This window comes from Podarcis muralis, chromosome Z (assembly GCF_964188315.1).
Source record: "Podarcis muralis chromosome Z, rPodMur119.hap1.1, whole genome shotgun sequence".
Taxonomy (NCBI): Eukaryota; Metazoa; Chordata; class Lepidosauria; order Squamata; family Lacertidae; genus Podarcis; species Podarcis muralis.
In genome coordinates this window covers 9,905,910-9,921,005 of record NC_135673.1, presented here as the reverse complement: position 1 = coordinate 9,921,005, position 15,096 = coordinate 9,905,910, and the positions used below count along the sequence as shown (strand labels likewise).

Sequence of the window (15,096 nt, the reverse complement as noted above, 5' to 3'; positions counted from 1 at the left end):
TATTCAAATAGATAGAATCCAACCATTATTTGAGGCAGGACATTATTATTTCCATTTTACAGACTGGAAAGAAGATGCTATGCACTTCCCCATCACAGAAACCAAGGCACAAAACTCTTTCATGACCAGGTTCAACACCTAACCACTGGATCAACAGTAGATTGCTGCATTTTTATCAGGCCATAATACTACGCTATCTGCATGAACACTATTATCAACATTTTTACCAATAAAGTCATACCACATGTCAACAGCATGCAAAGATATTAAGGTGCCTTTCCCATACAATATCATCCAGTATATATTACCTTTGCTTCTTCTCTGGCCATGCAAGGATTGACTCCCGTGGCTGCCCATCTACTTTTGTCAATGAATTAGAACGATGCCGTTGATCTACAAATATATATATAGATATATATAAAGGATGTTGGACAACTTTTCAAACACTCTTGATTTTAATTATTTTACACTTTTACATTATTATTACAGAATGTCCTCTTAACAAGATTTCACCATTAGAGGGCAGTATAAAACTGCTGTCATATATAGCATAGCTCAAAATTGTTGCACTATTATGACAAGTACACATGTTTTTAAGCCTAGATATCGTGAGTTGCTGATTGGCATTGAAAACTCATTAATCTAAGTGGAACTCAATTCCAAATAACCATGCTTAGGACTGAAGCCTCAGTAGTAGTTGGTAGGGGGAATTCTTGATATAAAATGGCCAAGTACAGCTGCAGCCAGAGTTTCTCTACCTTATACATATGCATAGTATGTGTAGAACTGTGAAGGTCAGAAGATTGTACCACATCAGCCCAAGCAACACCACAAAAGGCATTCACTATCAAAGTTATTTTCTCTGCAAATGGTGCTCAGATTAACCAAAACTGCTCATCCTTCCCCTACCAAAATACTCACAGCAACATCCAACAATCTAGAGCAACAGCTTCAAAAGTTTGAACCACAAGGTACCCTGTCTGGCTTGGGAGAAGGAATAGAGTTCTCAATGATTGAATCACACGGGTGGGAGGGGAAGGAAAGGAAAGGAAACTTAAGTCAGGGCCCACTACTATCTCCACCTCTTTCCTTTCTCACAAGTGAGATTAAACTAGCCACACTATTGCCAGACCCAGCTGCAGTTCCAGAGACTCAGAGACCTGGTGGGGCAAACTCAGTTGCAGTGTGTTCTTAATCCTAACCCTGAACTTTCAGTAATAGGAGCTTTCTATTGTCAACTTCAGAGGGACCAAATACCCAAAACTGTGTTCTGTGCTGTGGCTATTACTTTTGCATCAAGTTGTTCACAAGCAGGGGTGTCAACTTGAATAAATTATTGGGGGGTCCAGGTAAGCCCCACCTTGCATAACTGATCACATGATGTGGTGCAAGTACACCATTTGAATAGAAATGCCCATCAACTATGGGGGGGCCAAAGCCCCCTCAGCCCCTAGGAGTTGGCTCCTATGTTCACAAGAGAAATAGGTGCCTACCTGAACTGTCCTCCCCCTGCAGGGACTTCTGTTGTTTTTGTCTCAAAGGCAGCAATGGATGGGATGGGCTGAAGGCAGGGTTTCCTTTTCCGCTATTGTTAAAACACATACACACACACACACACACAATTAATGAGAGGTTTTTTTGCAAGAGAAAAAACAAAACAATAGGAAAAAACACACATTACTACACAACACCCATCATCCCCCCCGCCCAGAAATGCCAAAACAAAGTAAAAAAATTAAGCCAGTCAACAAGAGTGACTCACAACACAAAATTGTACCAGCTATCTGAAATTAAGAGGCTATGCTTAAGCCAATGAACTACATTCTTAAAAGGAAACCATATTTAAAAGAAAAAAACAGAAGGAAAAGCAGGAAGGAAGGAGTAAAGAGAAGGGTGAATAATGAGACTTAAGTCTCAAGAGCCCTTTACAGAACTTAATTACATCCTGACTAGGAAGATTCAAGTTACTGAAACTTTAAAGCTGTCTTACTGTACATAATGTGTTACTGAATAACTAATAGTTAATGTAGGAGACATTTGAAATTTACATTAAGAAGCTTTCCGTTTACATGGATGGTTAAAAGGACCCCATGAAAGCTAGAAAGAAGCCTATAAATGACAGAACAGACTCAGTCGCAGAAAATGGTATCTTTTTCATACTGGATGTGCGATTAGCTTACAGATTTTTGCAAAAGGTTCCCACCACAACCAGTGCCTGAACAGACTGAGAATTGTACTTCCTTATTTCTTACATTTCTTGCTCTTGAATACATTCCTTTATTATTATTTTTACCAAATGTGTATCTCTTAAGACTCTGCCTAAAACTCAACTAGAGTTGCTTCTTCAGACACGCATGCTCTTAAGAACCATATTAAAGATGCTGCACTGGGAGGCTGCAACAGTTGCCCCTCTTTAATCTTATACAGAGCTTTGGAGGGGAAGGAGAGAAGGGGGCTGAAGCACCAATGCACAGGAGAGGGAAAGAGATTGACTCTGACCACCATAGCTTCTCACAGCAGGGGACTAAAAGAGCCAGGAGACTCTCAGCCACAGAAGAGACTTGGGTTTATAAGCAGCACAATCAAGATTCGGCCATCCAACCAGAACTGAGTTACATTTTCCATCACAAGCAATGTATCGTGTATCAGTGGCTTTCAAGCACTTTCTCACCAAGTTTATTCATGCAAGTGGGAGGAACCTAATGCAGAACAAAGATAATGTTGCTGCCTTCAGTATCCCAAAAGTCTACAGACCAAACTGAAAGACAACGGAGGCCTCATAGTATGTTTTCATTTCCAAAATATAAAGAGTCTTCAGTAAGCCTGTGTACCTCGCCCAAACCAAATAATATAACTTGTGGAGCAAAGTCCACACAGCTGCCTAATCTGAATTGTTGGAAGAAGGAGGGAATTAGTCTGCTGGACACAATTAAAGGTAACACTAGTAATAGGCTGTAGTTCCCAAACTGGTAAGGAAAGCAAGACTGAATGTAGAGATAGAAAGACAGACTTACAGATACTCAAATTCTTCAGGATGCAGGGAATACCTGTTGCAAGACTCCAAAGGGAGCTGAACTGGGAGTTGTACATCAGGTGAACTGGAAGCAGCTGGATTCACCATGAAACTGCGTTTCGTTGCGTTGGAAATAGGAACAGGCAGGCGGCTACTCTTCTGCTGCAACATTGTTTTTGCTGCACATTCATTTACAGTGTTAGTGTTGCCTTAGAAATGAGCTACCACCAATCAAGAGCCCTAACGGGCACTCTCAAAGTAAGATTCTATGAAATTTCTTGCCATTGCAAATCATCAGTATCATAATCCAATAAACTCAGATAAGCATATATAAAATTCACAGTAATCAGATATGTTTTGAACAGCAAATTGGCAGAATGCCTATTAATAAGGATTCTGAAACTTTTTAACAAATTTACCTGCACTTTTAATATATACCGTATTTTTCGCTCGATAACACGCACCTGACCATAACACGCACGTAGTTTTTAGAGGAGGAAAACAAGAAAAAAAATATTCTAAACGAAACAGTAGATGTATGATTTTTGTGGTTCATGCTGTGGCCACAGACATGTGATCTGATGGTGAGTTTGGGGTGACCCAGTGCAAAAATCCTGAGGATCCATGTGGAACCGTGCTTTGTAACCATGTTTTAAGTGGGGAGGGAAGGAAAAGCACTCAACGGACAAGGAGCACGCATGGGGGGTGTGGAGAAGGAGCTTTTCTGTGAGCTGAGCGGGGAGGGAAAGAACACTGTTGCTTTAAAGGTATACTTAAGGTATTTGCCCTGTGCCTGGGGTTTTTTCCATTTAACAGTTTGCAGCCTTTTCCTTCTGCTCCTTGTTTTGAGGCAGAATAGATTTGAGCAAGTGAGGAGGACTTGGATTGCAGGGGATTCGCCATTAGCTGTGTAAAAGCCCTCCTCCTTGCAGCCTGAGTGATAAGCAGCCACCAGCAGCAATAGAATGGAGCACAAAAAAGCGGTAGGGGCACTAGGACCCAGACAATGCTCAAATCTATCCTGCCTGAAAGCAGCTGAGAAGCGGGGGATAGCCTTTTTTTTTACTTCCTGGTTTTCACTGCGCTGGTGGCTCAGAGCTCCAGGTTGGTTTTTTTGTTGTTGTTTTTTGCTGCTGGTTGCTTAAATTTTATCCTTCCTGATCCAAGCCCTCCTGTCCCTCTGCAGCCTCATTGCTCCGTTTAGAGAGCGCGCGGACCTTTGCTAGCTGAGGCTGCAGCAGCTGTTGCTGGCTACTTTAAAAGCGCTTGCTGGCTTTGAACCGCCTGCCTTCTCCCGGCTCGCTATGGCTCCGTCTGTCCCTCCTCCCGTGTAAGCGGCTGCTGCCCGCTTTGCTGCCATGGCTCTCCTTCCCTCCCTCCTCCCTGGCTCCTCCGTAGGTAGCTTTAAAGCAAGCAAAGGAGCCCCTCCTCCTGGCTATAAGGCTATAAAGCAAGCAAAGCTAGAGCCGTGCAAAGCCCTGCAAGCGGCTCCCGCTTTGCTTGACTGACGGCAGCCACGGCTCCGATCCAGTGCATTCGCTCCTTAACACGCACAGGCATTTTCCCTTACTTTCTAGGAGCAAAAAAGTGCGTGTTATGGAGCGAAAATTACGGTATATAAAGTCAACTGTTTTAACATTCCCAAAGCATAGTGGCAGTCCAGAAGTGGAGGCAGCCAGTGATTGCAAAAGGATAGGAGATGAGCGATGGGTATAACGAATGAAGGATGGGAAAGGACCATAAAAATAGAGTGCTTCCATGAGACAAGGATAAGGAGCCAATTTTGGGGGCTGTTGAAGACTGCAGAATAGAATGATTAAGGAGTGCAGAAAGTGACATACATCCAGCCCATGGAGCACAATGCCAGTCATAACAAAATAAAATGTTCTTGTGCAATTTCCATCCATTTCCGCAGGACCTGCATAGGGCTGTCTCTTAATGAATGGTGCCCCATGTTAATTTATGGGCAGGACAATGCCACTTCGATTTCCTGCATCAGACCTCAATATATTTTAATCAAGTGCCAAGAGTTTCCAGACACCCACAGCCACCAAGTACTGGACCAAGTGTGGGAACACTTAACAAGCTGGACTCTCTGCATACTAGGTAGGGTAAGCTCGTATTTTGCCTACACTTTAAAAAAGAACTAAGCTCTAGTCTGGAAGGATAAAAAAGACACTCATCTAGCAACTCTCTGTGCATCCACTAGAAGACCTAAGCTTCTGATAATCAAGCCTGGAGACGCAAAGGAATGCCACACAGGCTAACAAAAAAGTGCTTTGATATAAAACGTTCTAGCCACATCAGTGAAATTGTCTTCTGTAATCTGCATAGAACTCTAACCCGATGGTTGCTATTAATTTGATTCTGATTTGATTCTAGAATGTATTTTAATTAATTGACTGTGCGATTTTATGTACACTGTGCTATTTTTACCTGTTGTTAGCTGCTCTGAGCCCGGCTTTAGCCGGGGAGGGCAGGATACAAATAAAATTTTGTTTGTTGTTGTTGTTGTTACTACTATTATTATTGCTACAGAAGTTCAAAATATCTCACCATCTTTTACTTCTTGGAGGTCCCTGGGCTGCACGAAGTCTGGCTTAACATTCTCAAACCACCAGAATAATTCAGCAATGAAGACCATCATGTTGGGCTAGAAAAAGGATTTTAACATTAATAAGCTATCTACGTGTCTTTTAAAATTTGGGTGAATCCCTCCATGCCTTACCTTTAGGACCAAAGGCGCATACAGCATGTCCTCCAGTGTGAGGTAAAAACATTTGCTAAGATATTCATTTGAGAATTCCCGAAGCAGCTGGATGTTATAGATACTGTCAGCAATCGATGTTACCTCTTTTAGGCAGATCTCTAACCAATGATAAAAGCATCAAGGATCAGTGTCACAAGGAAGCCCAATGGATTAACCCTCAGCTCATGCAATTATCATGTAGGAAAAAACAGTCAACACTTTTCCCAACAGTGCTTTGCTTCAGCCTATAAGTCAAACTACAGGAGTGGTATTCAAAGACAGCACAGGAACTGTGCAGCTCCAAGTCCCAACAGCACACTAGGGGCAGCCTTTGCTAACCTGGTGCCCTGCAGATGTTCTGTACTAAAACTTGCATAAGCCCTAGCCAGCATGGAGGACACTGGGTTAGCAAAGGCTGCACTAGGGATACTGAGGCCAGTTTGTATCAGCATGGAGATATTCTCAGCCAGGAAAGATAAAATGAGTATCATGGGCATGAGAGAGGGGAAAGTGATAAGTTAGAACATGTATAAGGATGGTAGTTTCTGGATACAACGTGCCCATACTTAGATGTAAGAAATGTGATTCACCATACATTATACATATTCAACCTGGGCTCTTCCTAATGAATGCCACTTCTCTAATCCCTTTGCATCAATCTCTTGGGTTGATATAGATCAGTATTGCATGGAGAACAAGCCTAGAATACACATCACAACTCCCCAAAGGTGGTAACTTGGAAGCAACAACCTTGTTTGAGAAGCAGCAGTAGCATTGCCATCCTTGTTTACATGCCATCATAGATACACATAATAAGCAAAAAGGACAGTTGACCAGGGGTTTGAGCCAACCAAAGTGAAGGATTTTTTTCTAGTTAGTTTCAGATATATTTTTCAAAATGTGCTCCCACTGCAAACAGTAGGACTAAAAGTTATTGGATCATTTAAATTAGATTATAATGAATACCGCAATTAGATTTGTATAAAGCTATCTTGGTAAATCCGTAACATTCTACTCAGACATTATTTAAAACTAGGTCACTTAGAATTTCTTATCCACGTACCATCTAGCTTCATATGTTCAGGACAATAATAATGTATCACAGCCAATAAAGCAGCCCCATCACTGCAGTCCTTCATCAAATCTTCAAGCAATGGGAAAAATGGTAACTGCCTATTTGAAAGGTGATCTCGGCGATAACGTACCTAATAGACGAAGGCAGAATTTGTCACTGTAGCAAAGCTACTTGTCTTGTCATAATTACAGTATGAAGCAGTGATGTTACGATTGCCATTCCTCAGCTTGATACTTCTCATAATTCATCACTGATCTTGTGATCTGATATTCTATTGCATTGGTCGGCTGACCATAATAAATAGTCTACAAAACTACAAACTCAATTCCTTGAGGCATTTTTTGTTGGTTAAACTGTACCTAATTTGAAATAGTGATACCAACCCACCAATCCTAGAGAAACAGTGAAGCAAAGATTAAGTCTGGTAGACCCAAAGTTTTGTAAGATGAATTACAAATAAATCCAACAGGCAACCTGAAAAACAATTGGTACTTGTATTACAAGGCTCTTCTTGTCAGACTCCATTCCACTACCGGCATGCACTAATTTTATGTAATGAGTTGTTGGCATAAACAGATATCATCTGTTCTTTGGTTGTTCTGTGCTCCAAATCAATAATTGCCTTAGCACACAATAGTCTTTGACAGTGTATCAAGAGTACTCTGCTAGCGAGTAAAATTACTTGCAAGTTTAATAAGCAAAGCAGCACCTCAGTAAGTTCCCACTTCAGTAGCAGGGATTTCAATATATTAACTAAAGCCTAAGGCTACTGCATAATATAGCATAAAACAGATGCAACTGAAGTTGTTAACAGTCTAACAGAAAGCATTTTCACTTATTGTGCTATAATCCTAATATTCAATAGATTGCATGGAGACTGTATTAAGCTAATAAATCACACAATAATAGTATTTGACTAAATACCTTTCAGTTCTATACCACTACAGTATAGTAAAAATATTTCATTATTTTTATCTAAACTATATTACACAATACACAATATTGCTAGCTAGCTACTTAAGGCCATATCTATGTATGAAACGTGTATATATTTGAGGAAAGCATAGGCTGAGAAATTATTTCTGCAAACAAGTATTACTTGGTTACAAGTTCCAAAGACAGGGAAAAAGCAATGCAACAAAATTAGTTTTGAATTATTCAGTTCAGTTTAATTTAAAGTTTTCCCAGCAGGATAATCAAAGCTTTGTCAAATATCAATATTAGTATTATACAAAAAAGATGCAAAAGAAAGGTATATCATACTAAATGAGCAAGGGCCATATAAGATGTGTTGAATTAAAAGAGATTTATAAATACAAGATGCAAGTTGCTTTTCCACCAGCCTGAAGCTCTCCATAAATATGTAATGCAATGTGAATCATACTGTACCACACGAGCATATTCCACTGGTTCCAGCATGCAGTGCGATAGGGCATGCATCAGATCAGGCTTACGCAAAAAATAGCAAGATACAAGATGGTAATCAGAATCATATAATAAATCCAAGCAAGTTGACACCCATTAAGTAGTGAATATGATTATTCAAATCAAGCAGGTTACTTTACATAGTAAGGTGATCTGGTTAGTTTAAAGCATACTTCCCACCTTCATCTCCCCACTGCCTAAGCAATACCAGAAGGATGACTTCAAAGCAAACTAAGTGTTACTAAATTGAAAACCTTGGTTTTGAGCGATATCTAGCATTGCCTTCATTCTGGAAGCTAAATCCTAAACAATTTTAGAAACTCTTACAAGCTAGGGACATTTGCTCTCACTTAAAGACTTTCTGCTGTATCCAATAAATGCTTAGGATGGTATCTGCTGTCCATGCACCAGGAGCTCTGGCACAATGATGACAGCAAGGAATGTTATGCTAGTATCGCAAGAGCATGCCAGTGCAACTTGAATGCGATCAAGGGCATTTGGCTACCAGCTTTGAACTGGTTAGCATAAAATCAATAATATCCATATGGTTTCAGGACTGCAGCAATAGTTATTCATTTATTTCAGAAAAATTTTATATAGCTTAAAACAAAAAAAACCCCTCAATGTGGTTCACAAAAAGAATTTACAGAATGTAAGACCCATTTAACAGCTTTCCCCCCGAATTACTATTTCAATGATCACTGTCAGAAAAGGGCAAATCAATATTTGATATAGCTTAATATTCCATCACCAACACTGCCCACAACCAGACTCTCCTGAGCATTTAAAGCCAACTGCAGGCGCAAATCCAGAGCCTTCCCTTAGCTGATTAATTACATAATCAGAACAACAAATGAATCAAGTTACATGCCTCTAGAACCAAAATAAGAATCCATCATATCCATAGGAATGCAGAACTGAAAATACTGAAGATTTTGTTTTGATTTGTTAAAGTACTAAGCATCTATACCTTTGAGACAGAATATTAATAGTAATGGAATAAAGTGGCCATGATGTGCATGAGCACAAAAAATAAAATTTGCATTGTATAGGAAACATTTTAACAGCACCCTGCCTAAAGCTCAAATGTGGAAGTCAATCCTCACAACCAGTGCTTTTTTCTGGGGGAGGGACACAGGGGTACGCATACCCCTAAACATTTTGTGACTCTAAGTTTGACCTCATTGAGCGGCAGTATTTCAATATGAGTAGGAAAATGAGAGTACTCCTAAACATTTTTTTAAAGAAAAAAAGCACTGCTCACAACCCATTTTCTAAGACATACAAGCACCAAATTACTTTAAACTGACCAGCTTCACCTTAGCACTGCATAAAAGGAGTTTTCTGAACAGGAGAACAGCAACACACAATCAGTAGATTGTTCCTAATGTTTGACTGATTTCCTTGATTCTCCAAATTAAGATTTTGAATCCCCAAAATTATTAAATGCTGTATAGTGATGAGTATGCTGTACATACAGTATGTTGGCTCATGTAATGGAATCTACATTTTTTTAATATAAAAAAATCCTTAAGCAGAGAGTATATTGTAAGTTGTGAAAGCAGCATTTTAAATGGAAGCGAACACCAATAAAAGAATTACTAAAAGCCATGGTTTTGCAGATGACAACTGTCACATAGAATTAATTCACTTACAGGTACTAATTTCCAATACCATTTGGAAGGAGACTGCTCAGGAAGCAGGGAAGGGAATGTGGGAACAGGAGAGGAACATCAGCAGAGCAAGTTATAAGCAATACTTAAATGCACCCAATCCACAGACACTTTCATATCATGGTAGGTTCTTGAAATAGTAGTAGGCAAATACTTGAGCCAACAGTATCCTCAGAAGGAAATGCTAGCATCGAATTAAGAAGTCTCATAGGCAGTTATTTAAATGCTTCCTTCTGCGATAAAGGATACTGAAAGAGTTTTTTGCTCCGCACCAGTTAACATCATTACAGCAGTATTTAGTGCTACTTAGCTCAGTGCAGTTTGGCCAAAACATTCACAACAAATCAGACCAACTTTGAAGTTATTTATATTTGAGGAAAAACTTCCATTCCCCAGTAATGAAAGTGTAGCATTTATTAACAATTTTTAGTGCATTGAAATAATTAAAGGGAGAAAAGAGGGGAAGAGTTGCACATGTAACACTGATAATTCTTTTGACTATTTAGCACATGCTTTATTAGTACTTGAAAGGGTTCCTGAATTTCTTCAAATCAATGTGTACAGCAAATATGATCCTAAATAACTTCACAATAAATGCTGAAAATAATATGTTACATTATAAATATTATGAAAATACAGCATTGACATTTTAAGAGATGAGTAAAATGCAGGGTACAGACAACTATTCTAATACAAAATACCAGAGCAGCCTCCAAATGCACAGGCTTCCTCATTGACTTTGAAATCAAGGAACATCTGGGCACACATGGGAAAAGCACAAGCATTTGGAAGCTCAATACATACATTGACCTGCAGTTATCACAAAGAATGCAGGGAAAGGAAACCAGAAGCATTACACACAGTACAGAATTCTATGTAAATGAAGTGCAAGACAGCTTACAACCGCTTACTTGGTAAGCCATCCTACAATGGCTTACTTGGCAGCTGAAAAGTAATACAATCTACTTCCAAGTAATATACATGTGAATAAACTTCATCTAAAGTGTCTTTTACCTTTTGGTGACCTGGGCTTTCCAGTAAATGCTGTTTTAGTTTGACCTCTTTTTCTGTTATCTCTCTCATTTTCAGGTTCACCTAAAAATAAGGGAAAAGATAATGACAATTACATACCTTTCCCAAAAAATATTTGTACTGCTTCAGTTCAACTGCCATTTGCCTTATCAGTCTTCTATGCTTCTGAACTCAAACCAGAGGGGGAACAGAGGCCACCCATAAAAGTATTTCACATACTGATGATCAAAATGGTACTGCACTCAGTTTTTCCTTGCATTATCTTAAGGCTCTAAGTGCTAACAAACAGTAGAAAACATTTCTGCTTTCTAGTACATATCACAGACACCCAAGTTAAGGCAGGTATCAGGGATTCCAGCTTCAGGGATTTGTCCAGTCAGTTCTCTCCCACACTGTGCTTGTTTCATTTTTCAATGTCTTCCTATTTTTTTCTAGACTCTCCCCTCTCCCAACCAACTAATCTCCAAAGACATGGCACTGCAAATGACTCACAGCCAACAGTCTAAGAATTTAAGAACCCTGCACTAGTTTAGATCAAAGGTCCATCTATTCAAGCATTCTGTTCTCACAGAGGCCAAGGAGATGCCTACTGGCAGCTGCAAGGACTTGAGCACAACAGCAATTCCCAGCAACTGGCATGCAGAAGCATACTGCCTGACACTGGAGGTAGTACATGGCTATCATGAAGGATAAGGTTAATATCCTTTTAAAGTTCTCAACCTCAATGCACACATCCTCCACATCTTGATTTCTACACTATCAGTGCAAAATGGGCACAATCCAGCTAAAGTGAGGCACCTTTAGTGTGAAAAAAGTCCTCTACACAAAAGCTATGTTTAGACTTAAATAAAGGCCCCAACTGATTTACTTCACATGTATGACTTATTTTAAAAATTACCTGTTTTAAAAATTAAGGCCGATCTCTGGTTTCATATATAATCATTTTCAAAAATAACAGTTTTAAAATTAATTTTGAGAAGTGGATTTTCACACTGGGTTGGCACAATAAAGCAGAGTAGCTGTGTGAGCTAACCTGTGTCTGAACAACGAGTAACTTTTATTGGAGTCCTCATAAATAAAGCCTCCCACATTGGATAATTTTATTAAAGTCCCCAAAATAATGTTTGGTAGCAAGCAGATCCCATTCACTATATTAAACAATAAAGATTGAGTGGATATGAGTGGGTAGAGGTGCTTTCCCCCTCTCTCATAATACTAGAACATGGGAAAGTCAAGAACAACAGAAGGAAATACTTCACTCGGTACGTATCTAAACTGCTGAATTTTCTGCCACAAGATGTGATGACAGACACCAGTTTAGAAAGCTTTCAACCAAGAGAAGCCTTTTCCTCCATGAATTTGTCTATCATGGACTACTAGTCATGGTGGCTGTGCGCTACCACCAAGATATCCTGTAAATCAGTTGTAAGGGAACAACAGTGGGAGAAGACTATTGTCTTTGTGCCCTCCTTGTAGGTTTCTTGGAGACCATTGGTTGGCCATTGTGGGAAACAAGGAAGCTGGACTAACTAGGGATGCCTTTGGTCTTATCCAGTAGGGCTGCTCTTATGTCATTATGGTCAAATGAAGAAAAAGCACTGTTTTATTAATATAGACTCTTTAATATAAAATATGTTTATGCTGATTACTCATTGTTTGATGGGGGGGGGATAACTTTTATTAATAGTGCAATGACTACTGAATACCATTTCCCTACAGGAAATGTATTCAACAGAGTTCAAATCTACTCACATCTAAAGATGCTGTGTTACACCATTGTTTTTTACCTTATTAATCCAGAATATCATTGCATCCTCCAGATCATAGGGCAATTCCTTTGAGGCACTAAATGTAGAAAAACATTTGACACTTGCAACCACTTTCTCAATGCTGATCATTTCCACAGTGTAGGCCATCATGAGGGCATCAATCATTGCCATGTGAGGACTCTAAGGAACAAATAAGAACATGTTTCATTCAAATATATTTGAAGAAAGCAGGGGATATATATATATATATATATATATATATATATATATATATTTAAGTTGGCTAATTAAAACAGGCTACAATTGCGGAAGCTAAGGTGAAAAACTCTGAAGGACAGAATGGGTACTACAGCAAAGAAAAGTTAAGCTTTCTTTTCTTAAGCTAACCATTTTGATTGGCGCACAGCTGAGATCCAATTCAGACACAGGTGTATCATCGCTCTCCATGACGTAAATCCCTTTCCGAGACAGAGCCTGGATGACCGACTGGTGTCCCTGCAGAGCAGCCACCTGATCCCCTTTCAGAATGAGGCTGCAGACACGGCAGTAGAGCTCGCTGGACAGCAACAGCTTGATGACAGGTGGTTTAATATGTTCTTCCTCATACTGATCTATATAAAATGGGTCCTTCAGTTCATCTGGGATGTTATCTGAAAGAAAAGAAGAATGAGGTCTAACAAGGGGGTTCATTATAAGCAATACAGAAGCTCATTGAGAACAGAGGCAAAACACACGCACACACAGTCAGAAGCAAACTACTTTCTGGCATTTAAGAATATTAGAGAACATAGATGAGCAACTTACTTTAGTAGCTGCAAAAAAATATTTCTTTCCCAACACGTCCCTTTCTGTGACCTTGGGTGAACCGGCTCTACTACCCTCAGTCATCCAATACCTCAATGTGACCACCTCCCCCATTTCCTTTAACTTCCTCCACAAAACTCTTTTCTTTTTCCAGGAAGTCCTTTTTGTAACCAAGCAAAATTACATGAAATTGAAGTAATCACATATTATTGCCTCCATTTCTGCCCTTCCTCTGCTTTCCCTGCGTTGATTTCAGATTGTAAATCCACTGAGGCAATGCCTTGTTGCAACTGTTCTTTGTAAAGCACTATGTGTGTAGCCAGCACTATATAAATAATAATCTATAATGGTTAGCAGAACATACATCAGATTATTTCTGGCCATCTTGAACCTCTCATAACCACAGAACACCCCATCAAGAAAGAGTAGGTGCATTTGCTAAGGTACCTTGTGAGACCACAATGGTTGCCTGAAAGAGGTTGGAAAAAGAGAAAGGGCAACCCAAACAGACTTATGATAGGACTAATAATCTGTGCTAAACTTTTAGGTTGCTTTCGGCCATCTAAACACGCACACAACATGGCAGCAGTGCTGGGCAGCACTTTATGTGCCTGGACCATTTGTGTATCTAAAAGCAACCTAACCTGAAACCGTAGCCAATAGCATATCGATATTATTCTTTTTTTAACAGTTTAAATGCTTTACAGATTGACAAATTCAAATAATAAACTTTATTGCACTATGATAACTTGATATCTAAAATGTAAATTTAAAACACTAACATCTTTTAAATTAGCATACTGCTAATGACATCAGAGATACTCACTGAAAGTTTGCAGAAGTTTATCAATAGCTTTGACACGGACACAACCTTTTTAATTTGATGTAACAGAGAGTGCTTCCAGACGGGCTTAATTTGCAACTAAGTTGCTGAGACATTGCAAACAGGACATTGGCAGCAAGGGTTTTTCCACTTACTGGATTTCCCCTGGAAAGGGTAAATCTGGATTAATGGAGGTGTGGGGAGAGTGTGTACAGTACTGGTATTTTGATGGGGAAGTTAGAAGAAACCTACATGCATGAGGAGCACCAATCCAAATAATAAATAAGCACCAGGAAGCTCTCTAAACACACTTAACTGGAAGCAGGTCCCATTGAACTCAGCAAAACTCATTTCTAAGTAAAGGCTTGATGTGAACTAGCAGACCGCAACCACTTTACAATGTCTTCAAAATGTTTTATTTCTATCATACACTAATCTTCAAGCCACCAAGAGCAACACACCATTTGCGTTTTTTGCATGTTTATTAAACTATCACTATGTTATATATTTCTGCCTCACTAGATCAGAATAGAATCTGATCATTCGAGGCCTCAGGAAGAGTTTTTATATACTACGCTCTTGCAAAATATCAAGGCAACACAAAACAGTTAAAGCAACTAGCACAGCATTCTAAGGATTTGTGCTATACGATTCCACTTAGCTACACTGCTCAGCAACCTTGTAGCCATGTTCTGCACTAACTGGAGCTCTTATTCTAGCACTCCCCTGCTCT

General features: G+C 39.4%; 1 protein-coding gene across 7 annotated transcripts in view; it reads right to left on the bottom strand.

The window, feature by feature from the left end:
* The window catches only part of CAMSAP1 (calmodulin regulated spectrin associated protein 1), a 42,252-nt gene that overhangs the window by 10,183 nt on the left and 16,973 nt on the right, over positions 1 to 15,096 (bottom strand). For 4 of the 7 annotated variants that reach the window (XM_028715893.2, XM_028715890.2, XM_028715894.2 and 1 more), the window contains exons 3-12: positions 13,124 to 13,386; positions 12,755 to 12,916; positions 10,950 to 11,030; positions 9,918 to 9,950; positions 6,826 to 6,967; positions 5,742 to 5,881; positions 5,570 to 5,666; positions 3,015 to 3,192; positions 1,494 to 1,585; positions 309 to 393 (exon numbers count right to left, since the gene is read on the bottom strand). In XM_028715893.2, the coding sequence (XP_028571726.2) occupies positions 309 to 393; positions 1,494 to 1,585; positions 3,015 to 3,192; positions 5,570 to 5,666; positions 5,742 to 5,881; positions 6,826 to 6,967; positions 9,918 to 9,950; positions 10,950 to 11,030; positions 12,755 to 12,916; positions 13,124 to 13,386 (1,273 nt within the window). The remainder of the gene's footprint in view (positions 1 to 308; positions 394 to 1,493; positions 1,586 to 3,014; positions 3,193 to 5,569; positions 5,667 to 5,741; positions 5,882 to 6,825; positions 6,968 to 9,917; positions 9,951 to 10,949; positions 11,031 to 12,754; positions 12,917 to 13,123; positions 13,387 to 15,096) is intronic. The other 3 variants (XM_028715898.2, XM_028715896.2, XM_028715899.2) reach the window with 3 other exon arrangements.